Below are 23,421 nucleotides of genomic sequence, written 5' to 3'. Positions count from 1 at the left end.
TCCTGGGAATTGATTGCTTGCACTGCAAGTGAATTTCTTATTAATCTCCCTGTTTTTCCCTGCTGTGAGCATCTGTACTACAGAACACAGAGCCACTACAAAAGCATTTCAACTCCAAATGAGCTGCTCTTATTTATTGACTGCAGAATGAGAAACCCACAGGTCGAGCCTCAGCCCAAGCTTTCCAAGAAATCTCCAAGAAATCCAGTGCAGGAACATGGTGATCTGGGCAGCACACAATGAGCCAGTAAAACAGAAAAGCACCAACGAAAAAGCTTAGAGTAAAAAGGCAATTTTAGCCTCCAAGTTGCTATTTGGATCAAAATCTTTTTTACTGCCCTCAAGTAAAACACTCAGTGGAGATAGAGCCATAATGTGTTAAGGAAACTGAAAGCATTCTCCTTATCTGTTCCAAGGAAATGGCACCCGCCTGTTGCTCCCTGATAGGAACCTGCTGCCTGTGTTATCAGCATTTTATCTGCCATGTGGCAGCCAGAGAAATACTAGAGCAGCTGATCATGAGGTGTAAACACTCACACGGGGCTGAAACGAAGCAAATCTGGCTGCAATCCCCAGGATTGCTGTTTCCCACGTCCCTTGAGCCATGACAGGCCGTGTAGGAGCGTTCTGGGGAGGAGCAGGAGGCTGCGTCTGGGGACGCCCATGGTTTTGGCAGAAAGAGGTATTTTTAAAAGGGCACTCACAACTGAAGGTTTTTACCTAGATCTTCCTCAATCCCCAGCTGCAGTTTCTTTCCCTCCATCTTCTCGATGTCCTCGTCGTTGAACTTGTACCACTCGCCCGTCTGCGGGTCCTTCACATGGGCGATGTAGTGCCCGGAGTAGGCACTTACTCCACGGTGTATGAGCACAGCGCTCAGCTCGTACACGTACACACCGTCTGCAAGGCAAGCAGCACTTACACACAGCTCTACAGCCAACACACTCATCCTTCCTGTCCTCAAACTTCGTGTTTCCATCCATCAGGCAGTAAACCCTGCACTTTAACTCACAGCTCTTCATGACACTGATCAGAGGGCTGTGGCATAACAACAAGGATGTTGTTTGAAATACAGACTTCAAACATCTCTTGACAGAATTTTCAATCAAAAAGAGAATTCAGAGGAATCGCAAAAATCCCAGAATGGTTGGGTTGGAAAGGATTTTAAAGCCCATCTTGCTCCACCTCTCTGCCACAGGCAGGGACATTTTCCACTATCACAGGTTGCTCCAAGCTCTGTTCAACCTGGCCTTGGATACTTGCAGGAATGGGGCAGCTACAGCTGTGCAAGGGCCTCACCATCCTCACAAGGAGGAATTTCCTCCTCAACAGAATTACAGAGGAGATCTGCCAAAAGGCAATAGGCGAAAATAACAAAAAAGCCCTGAACTTACTTTTTTGCTCCATGAAAGGCTCCATGTCCAGCAGCTCTGAGAAGCCGATGTAGGTATTCAGCTTTTTCTTGTGGCCAGTTTGTCTGTGTGGAGGCAAAGCTTTGGCTTGGGGCACAGCAACAACAGCTCACATCTCAAAATAGCTTCCCTGAATCCCCCTGAGCATCCCATGAGAGGCTCAGACATCCTGTCACTCCTCAAATTAAAGCAGGAAGAGCAGGGTAGGTGACTTCCCCAATAGCTTCCAGGGTGTTCCCACTCACCTGTCAAACACAAAGCGCATGAGCTGCAGGTTGAGGGTGCAGGGCAGGCTGAGCAGCCGGATCTTCCTCGTGGCGTTTTGCTTGCTCTGACAAGTCTCACAAAAATAACGATTGTCCCCTTCTAATTTTTCCTCCTGAATGTAGAGAGGCAGAGGGAAAGGTCTTGAGAACATGTCAGCACTGAAGTCAATTGAGCTACATAACAGCTGGAGAATGAGAAGCACTGAAGTTATTTTAATTATTTAAGTCTCTTCTAAGCTGCTTCCCAAACTTTTCTGAGTTAAAGACACACCAATGACTGCACTTTACGGCATGGCCATAGCAGGCTGCTCTCACTTTAAAGCAAATTTTAGACTGAATCAAGCACCATTCCAAATTCTCAGGTCTCTTATTCCTGCTCCTCATTTGATTGAGTTGGTTTATACCAAGAAAATAATTAAATTGTCCCTTTTACGAGTTCACATGGACCCAGTTAACGTAAAGCCACATTTTAGCCTAGAGACTACAACCCTCTGCTCAGCTACCCAAAACCCTTCAGGAGTCACTTACTGCCTAAGCCACTCCAAGGGCAGATTTAGGCCAGAGGAAAATTCCAACCCCCCTAAAAACATCACAGGGTGGTTTTGTGTGAAGGAGGAGCCATCAAATGCCAAGTTCACTAATTCAGGAATTTAATCTGTGTACCCAAACCAGTTTTTTTTCACAGCAGACCTTCCAGGCAGAGCAACTGGTTTCCTGAGTGCACCAGCAAGAAATGAGCTCAGGGAAGCGGTTCAGGTTAGTTCTGTCCTAAATAGTTTGAGTGGAATCCACACCTTAGTGTGCCAGAGCTGAACTTAAGATTCAGGCAAATTTGCAAGTTGAATTGAGTGCAGTTGCAGCTGTTCCTGCAGCTATTCCCGGCACTCCCTGGAAGTTCTGAGAGCACATTTTTCAGCAGGGAATGTCTCCTGTTGCTATGCAGATGAGCACTGACACAGAAAACATGGAAAGCAGTTGTTCTCCCAGTGCTATCTGTGACAAAGCAAGCAGACACTTCTCCTTAACTTTCCTGGCAAAGTATTTTAACTAAAAATTCAACTTCAAAGTGCTTTTTAAAGCCATAACAGGACCATGTGATATCACAGAGCCATTCCTTGCACTGTGCCTCAATCCTCATTTTTTGGATCTGCAGAAAAAATATTTTCACTGGGATGCATCTCCCTGAGCCAAGTCAGCGGCTTTGCTCTGACACCGACCTCAAAGGCTGTGAATTGCAGGAAGAAATTGAAATTCCTTGCTAAAAACAGCAGGACTGCAACCCCAATGAGCTCATACCTTGAGGAATTCTGTTATACAGTCTGTCAACTGCTTGTGTCCTTGGATGTTTAACTCCAGCTCGTAAAATTTAGACACCAGCTTAGATTCTCTGCCACACTGGTTGCAGCTAGGATAGGAAGAAGACAAAAAAGTATCTGAGAACAGGCCAGGGCTCATGCATTGGAACTCCCAAACCTTTAGTAAAATATTTTTTACATAAAACTAGGAGAAGAAGTAAAGTCAGGGCAAAGGAGATTCACACCTCCACACCTAAAATTTAAACAGCTTAAGAGCACCTACCAGGACCTGTCACAACTCGCATGAACCATTTTACGTTATTTTAAAGGTGAAATTCACAGCTCTGAGAACACAGGAATGAAAATACAGCACCCAGGATGCTGCTTTCTGGCTGCAAAACCTGCCACTCCATTACCTCACTTGCAGGTTTAGTTGGTAAATTCTCATTAAAGAAGTAAAAGCAGCTGGAGAACTGTAACAGCAACACCACACACACAGGAACAGGAAAGGAAAAGATAAATATTTCTCAGAAAGTGTTTCTGCTGCAGCTTAACTGCCTTCTCCGGTTGTTAGAAGGGATCTTCCCCTCCCAAAACCTTCTAAAAATTTAAATGTTTACAGAAAGGGTCTTCCCAAAATTATTACTTACACAGTGACATAGGCATACTCTCCACAGAACTGCTTTTGCACAATGTTCCGGACATCTGGGTTTTTCTGTTTGGACAAAGTATCTTCCAGCAGGGACATGAACAGCTTGGAAAACTCCTGGGCATCCTGAAAGAGAAAACTAAGTTCATTAACAATCCACCACAGTGCAGTCCCAACCCTGTCACTAATTCATTGCTAATTACCCCAAGCCCTCCACACAGGCTGCACAGAGGCTCTGTGCACAGCATGGAAAATAAAGACCAGGCAGGAAGACTAAGAAAAACAGAGGAATTTGGCTAAGAGGAGTGTGAGGTCCTGGTGTGGGAGCACAGCAGGAGCTGCCCTGGCTCCCTGCCAGCCCTGCTGGGGGTTTTGACTTCTGCCCTGCTCCTCCCAGGATTCTGGAAGGGATAAAAACCCTCCTGAAGAGCTTTCGAGCCCCTTGATCCTCATTTTTGCAACTGTCTCTGCTCAGATCAGAGATGAGAACAGAAATAAAACACCCCAAAAATGAGAAGCTGCCCAATGGCTGATGCTGGTGATGCTTCCCCACACCCAGCTCGGGGCCTTTCTCTCCCACCTTGGTTCTCTTCTTCTAAAAACAAGGTTTTGGCCTCTCTCAGCTGCCCTTTGGTGTCCCTGGTCAGCTTCCTTCCTCTCCTGACCCTCCCAAGGAAACATTTGCCAGAGCTCTGGCTCTTCCTCCAAAACCTCCCTTTACCTTTCCAAGTGCATTTCCAAGCCGTGCCCCTCTCCCAAGCTCTCTCCAGCTCCAGCCCCACAGACCCCTGCAGCACTGACCTCCTACACGCTCCCCTTGGATCCTGGCTGGCTCCTGGTGATTCACCTCACCCTGAGGATCTCACCACCCAATCCCCTGATGGGAGCAGCCCATGGAACACCTGCAGGACCCTCACCACAGCTCTGCCTCCCACCTGGCCCCATCCCATCACTCCTGGTCTTCATCCCACTACTCCCTTGGCTCCTCCTGATCTTCTGCACTCATCACTTCCTAGCCTCATTCCATTGCTCCATGGGCTCCTCTTTATACCCCTGTAATCATCCCACTGTTTCATGTCCTGATCTCATCACACCCTGAGCTCCTCCCGATTTCCCTGCCTCCATCCCACTGCCCTGGGCTCCTCCTGATCTCTGCATCATCATCCCATTATGCCATGTCCCAATCCCATCATTCCCAGGGCTCTTCCTTGTCTCCCTGTTCTTATCCCACCACTACCTGGGCTCTTCCTCATCTCCCTGGCCCCATCCCATCACTCCATGTTCTCATTCCCTCACTCCCTGGACTCCTCCTGATCTCCTTTGCCTCATTTCCTTGCTCCTTAGCCCCATCTCATCATTCCCTGGGCTCCTCCTATCTTCCTGTCCTTATCTCATTCCTCCTTGGGATCCTCCTAATCTCCCTCTCTCCATCCCATTGTTCCCTGTTCTCCTCCTGACCTTCCTGTCCCAATCACATCATTCATTGGACTCCTCATCTCCCTGGCCCCATCCTATCATTCCCTGGGCTCCTCCTGATGCCTTTGCACTCCTGACATCCTGGTCCCCTCCTTTTCCCCTGTGCACTCTGGGAGGCCCCCTCCCCCTCAATGTTTGTACCCAGAAGCCAGACCCAGTGGGGAGCTGCGCAGTGACCACCCAAGGGTGATCCCAAATTTCTGGAACTGCCAGGAATCCCCTCCCACACACCTGCTGCTGCCCCGTGTCCAGCCCCAACGCCTTGACAAAGCCCGAAGGGTCGATGTAGCGCCGCTTGCTGTTCTGCAGCAGAGCAAACAGGTACTGCAGGTGCTCACAGATGGTCTGGGGCTCATAGTCTGGGAAAAACACAAGGCACAGCAGGAATTCAGGGTGAGAAGGGATCACTCCAAGTGTTTCACAACCACTAAAAGTGATGGGGTTGGAAGGTAGTTTGAATTGTCAAGACAACTGAAGTGGATCACGTAGGTGATGATGGCAAATCCAGCACAAGCCAAAGCGAGAATAATTTAGGCTGGAAAAAACCCTTATGATCATCAAGACCAACTGTAAATATTTACATTCTGCAACTTTCAGACAAGAAGGTGGAGCCAGGCTCTGCTCCCAGAGAACAAGGGACAGGATGAGAGGAAATGACCTTGAATTTCACCAGAGGAGGTCTATGTAGAATATTAGATAAAATTCCTCCACAGAAAGGATAGTCAGGTACTGGAACAGGCTGCTTAGGGCAGTGGTGGAGTCACCATCCCTGGAAGTGCTTAAAAACTGTCTGGATGTGGTTAATGGTGAGCTTGGCAATGCTGGGGGAATAGTCGAACTGATAACCTCAGAGAAGTTTTCCAACCTTAGGGACTCCATGATTCTATCCTGCAATGACCAACATGAGCTGTGAGTGGTTTATATGGCATGCACTAATTACCTCAAAAAACAGCCTCTTATTTACCTAAGAAGTTGAAAGATCATTTACAACCACCACGAAACCAGCCGAGCTGAGGTGGCTGCGCTGACCCAGAGCTTTCCCAGGGAAAGTACCCAAGAGCAGAAAAAACTGGGAGCCCTAATCCTCTCTGGGGCCCAAATTTCAGCCCTGCCACTGGAAAAGTTCATCTCTGTGACAGCACAGACCAGTCCTGATCCACGTGTTCCACCCCCAGCACCACCACTAGATTACTTTTGGAAGCAAGACCAAACCAGACCATCATTCTCAACAGCTCAGATCACTCTAAGACATCACTTGGATTAATGCTGGCTCATTCCCAAAATCCAGATGATGACTCCAAACCAACAGTGCAGTGATGGCATGTACAGTTGTAGCTTCATCACCCATGAAATCTCCTGATAAGCCTTATCTCAATGTGCAGTTTTAGGAGGAAAGGAACAAATCCCTTTCTGCCATGCACCTGTGTCCTTGGGAACGCCATCCCCGCAGGCACTGGGGCACAGGTAGAGTGCCTGCCGCAGCTCCAGGTTCAGGAACCACATCTGCAGGAAGGTGTTGACGTAGCACGTGGCGCCGAGGTTCGTCAGGCCCACAAACGCGTTCTGGGGGGAGAGAGAAAGGGCCAGGAAAGGGCCAGGTCACGTCCCCTGGTCCCCAGCGCCCCCTTGGGCCCCGGGGTGGGCTCTGGGGGTACCTTCTTACGGCGTTCGCAGTTGGGGTCGTCGATGTTGTGGAAGCTGTTCTCGTCGATCTCGCCCAGCCACACGTGCTCCCCGATGCCCACCAGGCAGTTGGGGTTCCCCCGGCAGTTCCTCCTGGGGAGTCAGACCTCACTTGTCACCCCCATGTCCCTTGGGGGCTGGGAGGGGTGACAGGGGGGGATATGAGGAAGCACATAATGTTGAAAGGGATGAGACATGGAACACCAACCCCCAAGAAACAGTGGCCATGGGTAAGGAAGGAGGTGGAGAACTAGAGGGGCTTTTAGGTAAAAAAAGGGACCCAGGGGCAAGTATGGGACCAAATGACATCCTTTATCTGGGAAGCTAGGCAGGGACAGGGTTTGCCCCAACTCCAGGGTGAGTGCCATACATCCAGCCAAGGAGATAGGCTCCCTATAAGCCACAGAGACCCCTCTATAAATAGGGAGCCAGGCAGAGAGGGGTTTCTACAACCCTGGGGTGGGACCAGTTCCTTATACCTAAGAAGCCAGGCAAGAAGAGGGGTTCCCTAAACCCTGAGGTTATCTTATAAATGGCAAGGGACAAGCAAAGAGAGGGGCTCCCCATAACCACATGAGGGCTCCCCTGTATCTGAAGAGCCCAGCAACAACGAGTCCCCCACAATACCAGGGTGGTGCCTTGTATGTGGTAAGCCAGGTTGAGAGGAGGATCCGCCACTACCCCAGGGGAGTTCCCTTACATCTGAGGTGCCAGCAAACGAGAGGGGTTCCCCACAACCTGCGGAGGGAGGTCCCTTGTGTCTGAGCAGAGAGGAGAGAGGTTCCCCACCGGCCCCAAGGGAGTGCCCTGTATCTAGGGAGCCACTCAAAGAAACTGCTGAGGGCCGCCCCAGCCCCGGGGAATGGGGGTGCCCCGGAAGGGAACACGGGGGAGCTTCCACCGACCGCGCGGGACCTCGGCAGGGGCAGGGTACGCCCCGCGCTTCATGGCGGGAGGGAACACGGGGGGCCCCCCAGACCCCAAGCGCGCTGTCGGCGCTGTCGGTGCCCGGCCTGGCCCCGCGGTACCGGCAGGCGCCGCGCTGGCAAGGCTCCAACCGGACGCGATAGGCCGCCTCGATGTGCTCCTGCGCCACCGCCTCGGGCGGCACCGTCTCAGTCCAGCGCCACGCCGCCTTCTCCAGCTGCAGCCGTGGCGCCATCGCTCCCGCGGCGCCTCCCGCACTGCCCCGGCGCGGCCCGGTCCTTGCCCCGGTTCTTGCCCCGGTCCCGGCCCGGTCACGATCCCGCCCGGCCCCTCCTGCCGCCCTCAGGGCCGGTGACGCCACGAGCGCGACGCGGTGACGGCGCGAGGCGCTGACGTTGACGGGCCGCGACACGCGGAGCTAGGGCGGGGCTTCCTCCAGGGGGCGTGGCTTGCATTCGCCAGACACAGGCTCTTACCCGCTGGGGGCGGGGCTTGCACCCGCCGGTGGCGTGTCGTCGGACGCCGGGGGCGTGGCTTGTATGAGGCGCTGGGGGTGTGGCCTGACTCAATGGGGCGGGACTCGCTTGCCATGCGGGCGCGGCTGGCGCGCTGTGGGCGGGGCATGCGCGGCTCTGGGCGGGGCCTACGGCACGGGGCCGCGCTGGTTCCCATCGTCTCCCCGCTATCCGCACCGTGCCCCCCAGAAGCCCCCAGCTCTGTATCCCCGCCAGACCCCTCTGCACCTCTGTGTCATTCCCCTGCGCCCCTATACTACAGCCCCCCATGCCGTAACAGGGCGGACCCCCCTGAACTCCCACACCCCTTAACATATCTCCCCAAATCTCATCCCCCGCACCCCAATACCATAACCCTTCCATACCACACCTCCCTATACCATAACCTCCCGGGCCCCGTACACCCCTGCACCCCTACACTGTGCCCCTAAATCCTCCCACTATACCCCCTCTCCTATAGCCTCATAGCACACCCCAAACCATCTCATACTACACTCTCCTGCACTCCAATATCAAAGCCCCCCTATACACCCACACCACCCCCAACCCTCATGCTCCCCATCCCATCGCTCCTACACCCCTGCATTGCCCCGGCGCAGCCCCCAAACACGGCAGCCGCACTGGTTGTCTCTCCTTTAATAACTGTTCCTGCAGGGGGGGTCCCTGCCAGCACCCCGATTGTCCCTCGCGCCCCCCGCCCCGCCACCACCCCGGGGGGCACCCAGGCGGCCCGGCCGCCCCAGCACAGTTTCGGGGGACCGGTGGAAGGGAGGTGTAAACATTTTTGGGGGTCCCGGCCCCCCCCCCCCGGAGTCACCCCGGGGCAGCGAAGCACCGTTTCCTCCTGGTGGTGTTTTTTTTTTTTTTTTGGAAAATAATAAAATTGGCCAAATTCCCCCCAAACTCTGTTTCAGGGCGGGTTAGGAGGGGCAGGGGGGCACAGGGGAGCCCCCCACAGCACCGTGCCGGAGGTCGATGGGGTGTCGGGGGATCCCAGCAGACTCCAGCGCCAGTCCCCGCACACACCCCGAGAAGCCAGAGCTGAACTTGCCAGAGGTCAGGGTGCGGGGGTCGGGGGCACCGCCTGCGGGGGGACACAGGAGGCACTGGGTGGGGGGCACCCCCCCGTGCCCACCCATATCCTGACCTGCGACACCTGCCCATGTCTGTCCTGTGTCCCCACCCCATGTCGCACCATGTGTCCCATTCTGCATCCATCCCACATCTCTCCCTGCATCCCATCCTCTATTCCACCCCATCCCATCCCATGTCCATCCCGTGTCCCATCTCATGTTCCACCTGGTGTCTTATGCCAAGTGTCATCTCATGTCCATCCTGTGTCCCATGCTGTGCCCATGCCACATCCCACTCCATATCTGTGTCCCATCCCATGTCCATCCCCTGTGCTATCCCATGCCTCACTCCATCTATCCCACACCCACCTCATGTCCACTCCATGTCCATCTCACATCCACCCTGTGTCCATCTATGTCCCAGCCCATTCCCCCCATGTCCCCACGTCCCAGCATACCCACGTAGACGCTGCCCTCTGTGTTGGCCATGACGTTGGATCCGGGTGATTCCCCACTCACTGGCTCCTCTCCATCCACCTGGAGCTGCCCACGCCGGCCCTCCCTGTGGGGCACTGTCAGCACCTGCACCCCAACCCTACCCCACCCACCCCACGCCCAGACCCGCGCCCACCTTGTCACCGTCACCCGGTGCCACTCGCCGTCATTGACGGGGTCCTCAGAGGTGATGGTGGCCTCGCCACTGCCCAGCTGGTAGCTGTGGGGTAGCACAGTGTCAGTGTGCAAAGCAGCTCAGGAGACACCCTGCGGGGCTCAAGGGACCCCTGGGTGCCACACGTCATGCCAGGGGACCCTGGTCGTCCCCTCACCTGAACACCAGGTGCCCATCCTTCAACCCGAGGCCAAGGAAATCTTTGGCTTTGCCACCTTCGCCGGGCTCCTGCAGGCAGAGCGAAGGATAAGCGGGGGGAGGGGCACCCGGACCCCCGCCCCAAGGGCTCTCCCAGCCCAGTGCCCTCCCTGTCACCCCGCCCCCTCTCACCGCGCCGTGCCACAGCAGCAGCCCCTGGGCACTGCGTGTCCGCAGCTCCAGCTCGATGGTCTCAGGAGCCTCGGGGGGGCTGTGAGGAGACAGTGTGGGTGATGGGGGCAACACCCGAACAGGAGGTGATGCTATGGGGGGAGTGCAGCACCCCAAAACGGGGGGTGCCATGGTGGAGGTGCAGCTCCTACTCAGGGTGTCCAGTGACACTCACCCACGAGGGAAGAGGTGCCCAGGAAGGGCCAGGTAGGATCCATCCTGGAATGCGGCACTGAACTGCCCAGGGGCATCTGGGGGAAGATGGGGGATCAGGGGGGGGGGATGGCAGGAGAGGGCCCCACCCGCAGTTTGGGGGGAAAAAGGGGAAACAGGTGTAGGTACCCACCGCCACCCCCACTGCCCTCCTGCCAGTCCTGCTCCAGCTCTGCCAGTGCTGAGCCTGCAGGAGAAGAGGGGGTAAAGAGGGGGTATGTATCACCTTGGTACCCCCCCACCATGTCCCCGGATGTCTCCAGTTGTTCCAGGTATCCTCAAGTACTCCTCAAGTGTATATCCTCAAGAGCATCCCCAGGTGTCCCCCATGTCCCCACATGGCTTCAATTATTCCCAGGTATTCCCAAGTATTCCCCAAGCACATGTCCCTGCCAGGTACCCAGGCGTCCCTCTGTGTCCCCAATCAATCCACAAGTCTCCAGGTACCCCCAGGTGCCCCCCCATGTCCGAGGTGTGTCCAAATGTTGTCAGGTATCCCCATGTGCGTCCCCTCCATGTCCCCAAGTGTCCCAAAGTGACCCCCTCCCATGTCCCCAAGTGTCTCCCCATGTTCTCAAGTTTCCCCATGTCCCCACACGTCCCAAACTGTCACCAAGTGTCCCCAGGCATTTCTAAGTATCCCCAAATGTGCATGTCCCTTGTGTCCCTGGGTGTCCCCATGGCTTTCCTTTGCTCCCACCATGTCCTCCAGAGACCTGAAATGTCCCTCAGTGTCCCCAGGTGTCCCCCCATGCCCCTCCATGTGTTCCCCCCTCACTGATCTGGGAGTGTCCCTGCATGCTCCCTGTGTTCCCAGGTGTCCCCAAGATGTCCCCCCATGTCCCTGTGCAGTCCCCTCACGGTGCTGGCAGCGGGCCCCGCTGCGTTCAGGGGGGCAGTGGCAGGAGCCATGGACACAGGAGCCACCGTGCAGGCAAGGCCGGGAGGAGTGACAGCCTTCGGTCTCCTCCTCCTCCTCCTCCTCACAGCGCGGGCCTGGGGACAGGCAGGACAGGGTCACTGGGGGGGATGGGTGAATGCGCACAGCCCCCACGGACATGCTGGGCACAGGTGAGTGCAGTGAGCAGGAGTGCACTGTGTGTGCACATGGCACAGATGTGTACAGTGAACAGGTGTGCACTGTGTGTGCACATGGCACAGATGTGTACAGTGAACAGGAGTGCACTGTGTGTGCACAGCACAGGTGAGTGCAGTGAGCAGGAGTGCACTGTGTGTGCACAGCACAGATGTGTGCAGTGAACAGGAGTGCACTGTGTGTGCACAGCACAGGTGAGTGCAGTGAGCAGGAGTGCATTGTGTGTGCACATGGCACAGGTGTGTGCAGTAAACAGGTGTGCACTGTGTGTGCACATGGCACAGGTGTGTGCAGTGAACAGGTGTGCACTGTGTGTGCACAGCACAGGTGAGTGTAGTGAACTGTTGGGCACTGTGTGTGCACAGCACAGGTGTGTGCAGTGAACAGGTGTGCACTGTGTGTGCACAGCACAGGTGTGTACAGTGAACAGCTGTGCACTGTGTGTGCACACGGCACAGGTGTGTGCAGTGAACAGGTGTGCACTGTGTGTGCACACGGCACAGGTGAGTGCAGTGAACTGTTGGGCACTGTGCGTGCACATGGCACAGGTGTGTGCAGTGAACAGGAGTGCACTGTGTGTGCATATGGCACAGGGAGTGCAGTGAACTGTTGGGCACTGTGTTTTAGTGCCCATAGAGCACAGACACACACAGTGCACACATAGTGAGCACACACACACACACACACACACACCTGTTCGCACACACAAACGCATTCGCAGTGCACACACGCCTGTAAACTCCTCCTCCCCGTCCCCCCATCCGCCGTTTCCCGTCCCCGCTCTCACCACCAGTCCCCGGCCGGCACCGGGCGCGGTGCCCGCAGGGCCGCACCCCTCGGCTGCGCAGGAACCGCTCCCGCAGCTCCACCCGCTTCCCGCTGACGGACACCTGAGGGGACACCGCCCACCGTCACCGCCCTGCCGCCGGGGTCCCTTTCCGGCCCGGACGAAACGGGTTTCCCCCCCGCCAAAGGAGGGACGCCAGTGAGGGTCACCTCTCCAATGAAGGGACATGAACAAGGGGACACCACTGGCACCATCCCTCAGCCACTGGGGTCACTTCCAACCAAGGGGACACCAAGGAGAGGCGTCATCAACCCAGTGATGCAACTCCAACAAGAGGATGTGAAGGGAAGTCAACTCCCCAACAATGGGAATGGGACAACGTCAACGGAATGGGATCATCTTGCCAAGGAGATACCAAGAGGGGTCATCCCCCAACAAGGGGACATCAGTGAGGGTCACCTGCTTCCCCACCAAGGGAATCCCAATATGAAGGATTGGCATTCCCCCAATATGAAGGAATCCCCTCCCCACCTGAGGGGTGTCGCCTGTCCCTGAGGGGACACATGGGAGGTCTCACCTCTCCGATGCAGCCGTGGAAGGAGGCGTTGGTGGGGGGGTGCAGGGGGGGCTCGGTGCCCCCCAGGTACAGGGGGCTGCGCAGGTTGAGCCCCTGGCTCTTGCCAGGCGAGGAGCGTTTCACCGGGGCGGCGTCATCCACCACCAGTGTCCCATCCTTGTGAAGCCGTTCAGCTGTCACCCAGTGCCACTGGCCCAGGGCCACTGGCTCTGCGCTCCGCAGCACTGCCGGGCCTGTGGGGACGGGGGTGGTGTTATGGGGGGCGCTGGGGGACAACCAGGGATGCTCGCAGACCTGAGATGTGCCCTGGGTGATGTTTGGGGATCAGAATGACTCCCAAGGACCCCAGTGACATTTAGGGACCCCAATGGTGCCAGAGGACCCCACTGTGGCACAGGGACCCCTATCATGCCAGTGAACCCTGGTAACACTGTGTCACCCATTACTCCTATGGTCCCCCATGCCACCTCACCACAGTAGCCTGTGCCACCCACCTGAGCCCAGCTCGTAGCGGAACTCGAGGTGGCCACCGATCATGGCCAAGGCCACAAAGTCCTCGACAGGGGCGGCTTTGCCAGCACTGAAGAGCAGGAGCCCGTCGGGCGCCAGTGGCAGGAACTCAACCTCCAGCCGCAGCTCATGGTGCACGTTGGTGAGGGGCGGGTATGAGATGAAGGCTCCCTCCTCATCAAACGATGGCACGTTCACCACCTCACCTGCATAGCCCAGTCAGTGCCCAGTGTGGGATCCCACCATCCTCAGGGTGGGACCTCCAGCTACATCCTCAGAGCAACATCCATCCACAGCCTTCATACCCAGGAAAAGGACAACCATCCATCCATCCATCCATCCATCCATCCATCCATCCATCCATCCATCCATCCATCTCAACCTTCACCCCCATGATGGGACCCAATAATCCATCCCCAGCCTCTATCCCCAACCTCCAACCCCACAGTGGGGCCTAATGTCCAACCCTATGGTGAGACGCAGCTAACATCCCAGGATGGGGCCCCCAGCCTCCAATCCCATGGTTCCCCATCTTTCCAAGCTGCTTCTTATCTCTTGCCACTGTCCCCAAGGTGGTCACCGTCGCCATCCCCATCCCCAAACCCATTCTCATCCCCATGTCACCAGGGTGGTCCCAGACATGTCCCTATCTCTCTAAAGTGGTCCCTAATTCTACACTTGACCAGAGTCGTCCCAGCCATGTCCCCATTTCCCTGAGTGGTCCCCACCCCATTCCCATGTCCCAGGATGGTGCCAGCTGAGTCCCTGTGTCACTTACCCTCGGTGCACCTCTCCCCAGTCTTGCCCAGGTGGCAGCGGCAGGTGTAGCCCTGGCCATCTGGCCGGTTGACACAGGTGGCATCAGGCCCACACGCCTCTGTAGGGTGAAAAGCCATGAGCACCTATCCTGAAGGGACCCTGGGACGACATCCCCATGGAGGGAGTGGTGTCACCTACCCGGGTGACAGTGCAAAGCCTGAGAGTACTCGCAGTTGCTGCCAGTGAAGCCCTGGGGACACCGGCAGACGTAGGTGCCACTCTCATCGTCCTGGCACACACCGCCGTTCTGGGTGAGGGGTGACACGGGTGTCAGCAGTGGGCAGGGATGGGAGAGCATCACCTCCTCCCCTCCATCCTCACCTGGCACGGCCGGTCCTGGCAGGTGGGACAATTGGTGACACCGTGTGCTTGCAGGTCCATGTCCCCAAAGGCCACCTCTTCCCCTTGGATGCGGAGCTGGCGCACGCAGCCTGTGGGGTGGTGGAGAGGGGCAGAACTGTCACATGATGCCCAATGTCCCCTCACCCCGATGCCCCCCTAAACCCCTCACTCACCCATGAAACCCCGGCTGAGTCCTGTCTTTGCCACAGCGCCAATGTCAGGGTACCCCCCCAGGTACAGCTCCTCATTCAGATCCAGACCTTGGAACTTCCCCTGCAGGCACAAGAGGGTGGGCACCACCTCCAGCACCCTGGCCCCCACCCGACACCCCATCCTCAGTCTGGTACCTGGGAGGTGCCATTCACAGCAGGGTGCCCCTCCAGGCCCAGTGAGCCCCAGGTGAGGTTGCGGAGCAGCCGCACGGTGTGGTACTCGCCCAGCCGCAGTGCTGTGGGGTGACGGATGGTGGCCATGCCTGAACCAGCATCAAACCTGATTTTTGGGAGGTACAAGGGGTGTGAGTGGGTGCTGGCACTCATCTCCCACCTCTCCCATAGCACCCATTCACAGGTCTCACCTAAATTCAGGGCGTCCACCCACCAACCCAAAGGAGATGAAGTCGGCACCACTGTTTTTCCGTTGCCCATTGTAGAGGAGAAGTCCTGAGGGGTGGCAGGGGATCAGATGGGACAGTCCCCATTCTGAGGTGGGGGACACATTCTAGGGGACCCCAAAATCCTCCGAGAATGGAGGAGAAACCCCCCATAAATGGGAGGCTCCCAGATGAATAGAGAATGGGAGATAAAGGGGCAAGTGAAGAATGAAGGCAAGGGAGGGGGAAATGATGGAGGGGACATGAAGGGGGGGACAAAAGACACATGGGGCACAGGGACTCACCATCAGCAGCATCAGGTCGGAAGGTGATGAGGATCTCAAACCTCTTGTAGGCATCTTTGATGGTGGGCAGGGGGAGGAAGGAGCGGGCCGACTGCCCAAAATAGGGGACCACATGCTCTGCAGGAATGGGGGGGTAAGGAGGGGCAGGGCACATCACCCCCACTCCCATCCATCCATCTGTCCCTCTGTCTGTCCTCACCTTGGACCTTCAGCACATAGTAAGCTGTTTTCTGGCCGCGGTGGTTGGAGGCCACGCAGGCGTAGACACCGGCATCCTCAGGGCGCACTGCCGGCAGCATCAGCTCGTTCCCCTGCACCCTGGCACCCACTGGCAGCTCCCCCTCCAGCTGTGGCACAGTGGAGGGGGTCAGTACCCACAAGCAACCCCCACAACTCCTGCCACTCCCACCCTCCACCCCTCCATCGTACCTTGCTCCAGGTGATCTCTGGAACTGGGAAGCCAGATGCCAAGCACGGCAAAACAGCTGCTGATCCGAGGGACACCTCCTTCACCTCAGGCTGCCCGGTGATTTGAGGAGCAGCTGAGGATGCACGGAGTTGTCACCACTCTGCAGTGACACGGTGTGCATCCCCACCTCTGTGCCCCTGTGCTCACCCTGCACGTGGAGGATGACGTGGGACTGGACAGTGCCCACAGCATTGGTGGCGGTGCAGCGGTACTGCCCAGCGTCTGCTCGCTCCACCTGCTCGATGGTGAGGGTGCCGGCACGGACCAGCACCCCAGGGCGGATTCGGCCCCCCACTTTGCTCCAGGTGACGTGGGGACGGGGTTCCCCCAAGCCCAGGCACTCCAGCTCCACTGTTGTCCCTGCCAGCACTGTCTGCACCGCGGTCCGGATGTTGATCAGGGCCCTGGGGAGAGCTTGCGGGACAGTGGGGATTTGGAGTGAACCCCTGGCACAGGGAGGTATCATTGTCTGGCACCGGAGTGGGAGATAGGGAGAAACAGGGTTCCTTAGGGCATGTGGGACAACTGGGGTGGATCTGGGAATGGGGAGAGGTCAGGCATGTCAGTCCTTGTGAACATGGGGAGACATGGAGGGTAACAGGACGGTCATGGCTGTGGGAAGAGATAGGGGACACTGGGGTGGGTGTGGAGAGAGACTGTGTCAGGGTGTTCACAGTCATGAGGGAGGGGCCCCAGGGAGGGGCCCCAGGGAGGGGCCCCACCCTCCCCACCCTCAGATATTGGAGTGCCTGCAGGCTTCAGGAGAGATTTGGGTCACCGTGGGCATTGGGGGCTATCAGGGTGCCTGTGTGTATAGGGAAATGGAAAGTGCTGGGGTGCCCCTCAGTGGGGGGACATGGGGGTCCCAGGGTACCCTTGGTGGTGGGGGACAGGTCAGGGGATGGGCATGTCCCCTGGTGCTGGGGTGATGCTCGTACCCTGGATAGTGAGGGTGGCTTTGTCCTCCACCTGCCTGCCCGGGGCACTGGCCCGGCACACGTACACGCCCTGAGACCCCAGTGCCAGCTCCTGCATCCTGCAGGGAAATAGCCAAGATGAGGGACCCCACGGGGGACTGCTGGGGGGTCCCACCTCCCTGCCCCATGTTCCTTACCGCAGCACCCCGTCCCGCACGCTGTGGGTGGAGGGCAGCTCCCCACCTTCCTTCAGCCACTCGACATGGGCACGGGGGTCCCCGGAGACAGAGCAGGAGAACTCAGCAGTGCCACCCACACCCTTGACGAGGCTCCCTGGTGTCACTCGTACCACCAAGGGACCACCAGCAATGTCCCCACCTTCACCAGCATCACCTGGAAGGGATGCAGAGACCCAGTGGTACCCAGTGGCACTTACATCATCCCTGTGGGATACAGAGCCCTGGTGGTATCCAGCAACACCAGGATAATCTGGGTGGGATGCAGACCCCAGTGGTACCAAACAGCACCACCCAGGTGGGATGTGGATCCCTGGAGGTACCCATCAGCACCGGGACTGCCTGGGCAGGATGCAGAGTTCTGAAGGCACCTGGCAGCACTGCCACCACCCAATGCAGAGCACCAATGGTACGCAGGCTGGGGACAGGCTCACCATGCACAACCACACGGGCGAAGGCCTCGGCGCTGCCTACGCGGTTGGTGACGAGGCAGCGGTAGGTGCCGGTGTCAGCAGGGGCTGCAGGGCTGAGGCGGAGGAGGCCAGCGCGGGGGGACACGCGTGCTGACAGGCTGCCGTTCACCTTGTCCCAGGTGTAGTGCAGTGGGGGGGTGCCGTGGGCCAGGCACTGCACCTGCAGCATGTCACCTGCCCGCACCGCTGCGTCCTCCGGGAGGATGGTGGCATACGGAGGTGCTGCAGGATGGGTGGAGCCGTCAGCCGTGACACGGCCAGGAACGGGTCAGTGGGGAAGGAGGGTGCTGATGAGGGATGTAGGAGGTAGTGGAGATGGGTGTGTGTTGGGATGGATCCATGAGCAAGGGGTAGATAGAGGAGTGTGAGAGATGGAGATATGGATGGCTGGGATGGCCAGGAGTGATGAATGAATCCACCAGGAAGGAAGGAATGAATGGATGGATGGATGGAAGGATGAGAAGAGATGGCGAGTTCAGTGTGTGGTGGGGTGGATAAGATGGATGATGCACAAAAAGATGGATGCAGGAGTCAGGATGTGAGCTGGAAAGACTGAATGATAGATGAATATACTAGGAAAGGGTGGATGGAAAAGATGTGGGAGGAGATGGAGAGCCAGCATGTGCTAAGATGGACAAGAGATGGGTGGATGCACAAGGATGAGATGCATGGAGGGGTGTGAGAGGAAACAGAGGAATGTCAGCTGGAGTGGGTGAGCAATGGATGAGTCCACAAGGAAGGGATGGATGGAGGGGCATGAGAGAAGATAGAGAGATGGATGTGAGCTATGATGGATGAGAGATGGGTGAATTCACAAGGACAAAACAGATGGAAGAATAGAGATGGGGAGTTGGGTGTGTGCTGCGATCGATGAATCCACAAGGAAAAGACAGATGGAGAGATGGACATCAGCTATGATGGATGAGTGATTGGTGAATCCACATGAAAGAAAGGGATGTTAGAGTAAGGAGATAGAGAAATGGGTGTGTTCTGGGATGAATGAGATGGATGGATCCATGAGGAAGAGATAGATGGATAGATGGATGAAGGGAAGAGAGAGCAGAAGTGGAGAGGGACATGCACAGGGATGGGACAAGCAGGTGGACACACCCACAGGAAGTGTTGGTGATAGAGCTTGAGAGGAGCTTGAGAAGAGGAGGATGAGTGCTGCGATGGAGCGAGAATGGTCCCACGAGGAAGGGCTGGATGTAAGGGTGGAAGCGGTGAAGGAGGTGGCCACATGCAGAGGAGGGACAGGTGACGGCCACAGTGAAGGTGGCAGCAGGAACCCAGGGGCATCCCAACCCCCTGCTGTCCCATTCTTACTCTCCACATCGAGGGTGACAAAGACTTCAGTGGAACCGACGGGGCTGCTGGCATTGCAGATGTACTGGCCCGAGTCCTGCTGCGCAGCACGAGGGATGACCAGGCTGCCGTTCACCACGCGGTGCTGCCAGGGCAGGGGTGCCCGCAGCTTTGACCACTCAATCCGAGGCACTGGGTCACCTACGACCACAACATGCCCATCACCGTGGTGTCGGGTAGTGCTCAGGACCTCCATTCTCCACCACTCCCCCAGACTGCCCATACCTCTGGCCATGCAGTGCAGTGTGGCGGTGTCCCCAGCCACCACGGTGACAGTAGATGGTGCGGTCACCTCGGGGGCCCCGGGGTGCTGCTGTGCTGACTCCACGCTGACATCCACCCGTGCCTGCGCTGAGCCCAGGGCACTGTGCGCCGTGCACACGTAGGTCCCTGTGTGCTCCAGCTTGGCCGGTGAGAGCTGGAGGGGATAGGGTGGGGATGAGCACCAGGCACTCCTCGGTGCCCCATGGTGCCCCATGGTGCCTCCTCACCTGCAGAATGGCCTGGCTGTCCATGTGCAGCAGCGTCTGGTGCTCCACCTTCTGTCGGGAGCCCAGGCGGCTCCAACGCACCAGAGGCCGCGGCTCACCCCGGCCCAGGCACTCCAGACTCAGGGATTTGCCCTCCTTCACTGTCACAGGGCCTGGTGGCATCACTGACACTGTGGGGGCACCTGGAGAAGGAGGAGGGCATTGGGGGGATTGGGACACCACCATGAAGGGCACCTGGACTGTGCCTGGCCATAGGGGCATCCTGGGAGCACTGGGAGCACGGGAGGAATGAGCATGAGTGTGGGGATGGGGACAAAAACTCTCAGGAGCATCTGAAGCCCATGGAGAACATCTGCATGGGGATGGGTACATCACAACTCCAGGGGCCCCTGGAAGGACATCAGCATGGGGACATGGGCACCAACACTCCAGGAGCACCTGAAGCATGGAAAGAATATGAGGATAGAGACACCATCACTCCAGTGGTATCTGGATGATGTGGAGGACACCAGCATGGTGACAGGGAGACCACCCTGAGAGCATCTGGTGGACATGGGGATGGGGACACCAGCACCCTGGGGACACCTGGAGCACATGGAGACAGGGACAGGGCCACTCTGGCCACCTCATACCTTGCACCACAAGGTTGACAACACTGCTGGCAACGCCAAAGCGGTTGGAGGCCACACAGTGGTAGGCGCCCTGGTTGCCCACATGGGCACCAGTAATGGAGATGACCGAGCCATTGGCACTGATCTTCACATTGTCTGGGAAAGGAGGAGCCATCAGCACCAGGGCCACCCTGGGGACCATGCCAGGGCCACTGTGGGGTCTGCCATACCCTGGAGGTGTTGGCCAGGCCCCATCCGCCAAGTGATGTTGACAGGCCGGGCGCCATCATGGACACGGCACTTGAAGGTGGCATCTTCACCTGGTGCCACCGCCATGCTGTGTGGGTCAATGGAGATGATGGGGCTCTGCAGACCTGTGGGGACAAAGGGACAGAGAGGACACAAGGTCACTCACATCACCCATCTCCACTCAGCATCCTCCCTCTCCCTGTGACCACACTCACGGTAGCTGGAGCTGTCACGGGAGGTGACAGTGACAGAGACAATGGCCTCGCGAGAGACGCTGCCTGTGTCAGCACGGCACACATACTCTCCTGAATCGGCGACCGAGAGCTGTGACAGCCGCAGCCGGGACCCCGAAATCTGGGGACATCATAACAGAAGGTGGTGGCATCACCCAGCCATGCACAGCAACCACCATCCCCGACCCCATCCGTGTCTCCACCTACCTGGTGCTTGGCTGGGAGGGCCCCACTGCGCTTGTACCAGGTGATGGTGGCCTGTCCCTGGCCAGCCACCACGCAGTCCAGGTCTAGAGTCTGTCCCTCAGTGACAGAAGATGCTGAAGACTCAATGTGGATAGGTGGACTGATGCTGGTGGCTGCATGAGCAGGATGGAGGGTGAATGGCCCCAGTGGTCCCTGACACCAGTAGGTACCTGTCCCCTGGAGGGTGGCACTCACAGTGGGATGGACTGTCTCCATCATCGATGGTGATGACAAGGGATGTCTCCTGCGTGACGCCACCTGATGTCACCCGGCACACGTACTCCCCCGAATCGGCTGCTGTCACCTGGGGGATGCGCAGGCGAGTACCCGACACCTGGAGGAATTAGGGGACAAGTCAGCACCGTAGAGCAGGGGATGGGACAAATTCAGAGTGATCCTCCCCTATCCCCTACCTGGTGGCCAACAGGCAGGGAGCCACCACGCTTGTACCATGTCACAGTGGTGGGGCCGGACCCTGCCACCACACAGTTGAGGTCCAGGGTCTGTCCCTCGGCGATGGCCGAGGACAATGACTCGATGCGGAGCGGCTGGGAGATGCCAGAGGCTGGGGGACAGGGAACATTTATCACCAAGGTGGCACCCGAATGTCCCCAAGTACTGCCCTCTCTCACACTCACTGTAATAGGTGTCGGCACTGCTGGGCACGGTGACAATGACAGATGCCTCCTGGGTGACAGTCCCCAGGGTCACCCGGCACACGTACTCCCCTGAATCAGCCACTGCCACTTGGGCAAGACGCAGGCGGGTCCCTGACACCTGGGAATATGACAAATTGGGGACACATCAGTACCCAATGAGGGTTATAGCCTGCAGGGCAAAGCCATCTCCCCCATGTCCCACCTGGCTGTTTGGTGGCAGAGCCCCTCCACGCCGGTACCAGGTGACATGGGGATGACCGTGTCCTGCCACCATGCAGTTGAGGTCCAGCATCTGTCCCTCAGTAACAGCAGCAGAGGAGGTCTCGATCCTCACTGGTGGCGTGACACCAACAGCTGGGGGTGGCAATAGAGTCCATAGGGTTACCACTGTGTCCTCACCACATCCTGTGCTACCTCTCACCCATCCCAGTACCGTAAGAGGAGCCTGCGCCAGTCTGGATGGTGACAATGAGGGATGTCTCATGTGTGACACTGCCTGATGTCACTCGGCACACATACTCCCCTGAATCGGCTGCTGTCACCTGGGGGATGCGCAGGCGGGTGCCTGACACCTGGAGGGGTGACACACATGAGAATGGGGACATAAACCCCTCACCACCATCAAAAATCCCTCTTCTATCCCAAGAGGCTCATCAGTGTCCCCCACCTGGTGTTTGGCTGGGAGGGAACCCCCACGCTTGTACCAGGTGACAGTGGCCTGTCCCTGCCTGGCCACAATGCAGTTGAGGTCCAGGGTCTGTCCCTCGGCCACAGAGGAGGAGGAGGACTCGATGCGCACTGGAGGGGTGACACCAGCGGCTGGAGACAGAGACAGGAGGATCACCCCAAGGACTGTGGCACTGTCCCCCAGTCCTCAGTCACGTCCTCCTGTCCCCACTCACGATAGGTGCTGGCACTGCTGGGCTGGATGGCCACCATGATGGAGGTTTCCTTGGTGGTGGCCCCGCTAGTCACACGGCACACATACTCGCCTGAGTCAGCTGCTGTCACCTGCAGCAGCCGCAGCCGGGAACCAGACACCTGTGGAGAAGGGACACGGGTCACAGGGGCCACCAGCTCTGGCACGTGGTCATCTGGGATTCTGCTAGGTCACTTGAGCTTGCATAGGGCCACTTTGGGTTTGCATGGGCCACCTGGGCTTATATGGGGTCAATTGGGCTTTCTTGAGGTCACCTGGTCTTCCATGTGGTCATTCAGACTTCTGTAGTCACGGGGCCACCTGAGCCTGCCCAGGACCAGCCAATTTTGCATGGGGTCATCAGGATTTGCATAGGACACCTGGTCTTGCTCAGAGCTGTATGTCATCCCTATCTTCCACGCTTGGTGACATCCCCACTCCCTGTTCCCTACCTGGTGCTTGGCTGGGAGCGTCCCCCCGCGCCTGTACCAGGTGACTGTGGCCTGCGCAGGGCTGGCGATGACACAGTTGAGGTCCAGGGTCTGTCCCTCAGTCACAGGAGATGACAGGGATGAGGACTCGATGTGCAGTGGGGTCGTGCTGCCTGGGGCTGGGGACCAAGATGGGTTAGAGACTGTAACCACGTGTGTGATCCTCCCAGGGACACTGGGAACAGTGTCACTCCCACCATGGGTAATCTCCCATGTCCCCTGTCCCTACTCACAATGGGCGCTATCACTGCTGGGCTGGATGGCCACCATGATGGAGGTTTCCTTGGTGGTGGCCCCACTGGTCACTCGGCACACGTACTCGCCTGAGTCGGCCGCTGTCACCTGCAGAAGGCGTAGCCGGGAGCCAGACACCTGTGGAGAGTGGAAATGGGGGTTACAGGGGACACTTGGGCTTCCATGGGGACACATAGACTTGAATGGGGCCACCAGGATTTAAATGGGGATACCTGACCTTTCATGGGCTAC

General features: G+C 57.4%; 2 protein-coding genes across 13 annotated transcripts in view; both read right to left on the bottom strand.

Moving 5' to 3' along the window:
* Window positions 1-8,117, bottom strand: part of USP48 (ubiquitin specific peptidase 48) — a 28,987-nt gene extending 20,870 nt beyond the window's left edge. For 2 of the 6 annotated variants that reach the window (XM_079326411.1, XM_079326416.1), the window contains exons 1-9: window positions 7,687-8,094; window positions 6,754-6,874; window positions 6,520-6,661; window positions 5,330-5,457; window positions 3,624-3,748; window positions 2,975-3,083; window positions 1,658-1,791; window positions 1,395-1,477; window positions 721-900 (exon numbers count right to left, since the gene is read on the bottom strand). In XM_079326411.1, the coding sequence (XP_079182537.1) occupies window positions 721-900; window positions 1,395-1,477; window positions 1,658-1,791; window positions 2,975-3,083; window positions 3,624-3,748; window positions 5,330-5,457; window positions 6,520-6,661; window positions 6,754-6,874; window positions 7,687-7,943 (1,279 nt within the window). In that variant the 5' untranslated portion in view covers window positions 7,944-8,094. Of the gene's footprint in view, window positions 1-720; window positions 901-1,394; window positions 1,478-1,657; window positions 1,792-2,974; window positions 3,084-3,623; window positions 3,749-3,825; window positions 4,000-5,329; window positions 5,458-6,519; window positions 6,662-6,753; window positions 6,875-7,686 lie in introns of those variants that run through there. The other 4 variants (XM_079326412.1, XM_079326413.1, XM_079326414.1 and 1 more) reach the window with 3 other exon arrangements.
* Window positions 8,118-8,844: 727 nt separating this feature from the next.
* Window positions 8,845-23,421, bottom strand: part of HSPG2 (heparan sulfate proteoglycan 2) — a 40,606-nt gene continuing 26,029 nt past the window's right edge. For 4 of the 7 annotated variants that reach the window (XM_079326307.1, XM_079326310.1, XM_079326309.1 and 1 more), the window contains 40 exons: window positions 23,169-23,307; window positions 22,897-23,054; window positions 22,428-22,566; window positions 22,193-22,344; window positions 21,959-22,097; window positions 21,728-21,879; window positions 21,505-21,643; window positions 21,280-21,431; window positions 21,062-21,200; window positions 20,828-20,979; window positions 20,603-20,741; window positions 20,369-20,512; window positions 20,160-20,294; window positions 19,528-19,709; window positions 19,262-19,454; window positions 18,998-19,177; window positions 17,633-17,893; window positions 17,160-17,355; window positions 16,984-17,081; window positions 16,193-16,459; window positions 16,006-16,118; window positions 15,776-15,923; window positions 15,577-15,693; window positions 15,257-15,341; window positions 15,027-15,171; window positions 14,853-14,952; window positions 14,659-14,768; window positions 14,476-14,584; window positions 14,297-14,395; window positions 13,503-13,724; window positions 13,009-13,241; window positions 12,432-12,534; window positions 11,410-11,544; window positions 10,682-10,735; window positions 10,511-10,586; window positions 10,297-10,375; window positions 10,124-10,194; window positions 9,928-10,011; window positions 9,755-9,858; window positions 8,845-9,307 (listed from right to left, as the gene is read on the bottom strand). In XM_079326307.1, the coding sequence (XP_079182433.1) occupies window positions 9,144-9,307; window positions 9,755-9,858; window positions 9,928-10,011; window positions 10,124-10,194; window positions 10,297-10,375; window positions 10,511-10,586; window positions 10,682-10,735; window positions 11,410-11,544; window positions 12,432-12,534; window positions 13,009-13,241; window positions 13,503-13,724; window positions 14,297-14,395; window positions 14,476-14,584; window positions 14,659-14,768; window positions 14,853-14,952; window positions 15,027-15,171; window positions 15,257-15,341; window positions 15,577-15,693; window positions 15,776-15,923; window positions 16,006-16,118; window positions 16,193-16,459; window positions 16,984-17,081; window positions 17,160-17,355; window positions 17,633-17,893; window positions 18,998-19,177; window positions 19,262-19,454; window positions 19,528-19,709; window positions 20,160-20,294; window positions 20,369-20,512; window positions 20,603-20,741; window positions 20,828-20,979; window positions 21,062-21,200; window positions 21,280-21,431; window positions 21,505-21,643; window positions 21,728-21,879; window positions 21,959-22,097; window positions 22,193-22,344; window positions 22,428-22,566; window positions 22,897-23,054; window positions 23,169-23,307 (5,607 nt within the window). In that variant the 3' untranslated portion in view covers window positions 8,845-9,143. The remainder of the gene's footprint in view (window positions 9,308-9,754; window positions 9,859-9,927; window positions 10,012-10,123; window positions 10,195-10,296; window positions 10,376-10,510; window positions 10,587-10,681; window positions 10,736-11,409; window positions 11,545-12,431; window positions 12,535-13,008; window positions 13,242-13,502; window positions 13,725-14,296; window positions 14,396-14,475; window positions 14,585-14,658; window positions 14,769-14,852; window positions 14,953-15,026; window positions 15,172-15,256; window positions 15,342-15,576; window positions 15,694-15,775; window positions 15,924-16,005; window positions 16,119-16,192; window positions 16,460-16,983; window positions 17,082-17,159; window positions 17,356-17,632; window positions 17,894-18,997; window positions 19,178-19,261; window positions 19,455-19,527; window positions 19,710-20,159; window positions 20,295-20,368; window positions 20,513-20,602; window positions 20,742-20,827; window positions 20,980-21,061; window positions 21,201-21,279; window positions 21,432-21,504; window positions 21,644-21,727; window positions 21,880-21,958; window positions 22,098-22,192; window positions 22,345-22,427; window positions 22,567-22,896; window positions 23,055-23,168; window positions 23,308-23,421) is intronic. The other 3 variants (XM_079326312.1, XM_079326313.1, XM_079326311.1) reach the window with 2 other exon arrangements.

This window comes from Erithacus rubecula (genome assembly GCF_903797595.1).
Source record: "Erithacus rubecula genome assembly, chromosome: 24".
Classification (NCBI taxonomy): Eukaryota; Metazoa; Chordata; class Aves; order Passeriformes; family Muscicapidae; genus Erithacus; species Erithacus rubecula.
Note: the sequence above shows the minus strand (reverse complement) of the source record. Positions and strands in the feature narration are given on the sequence as shown.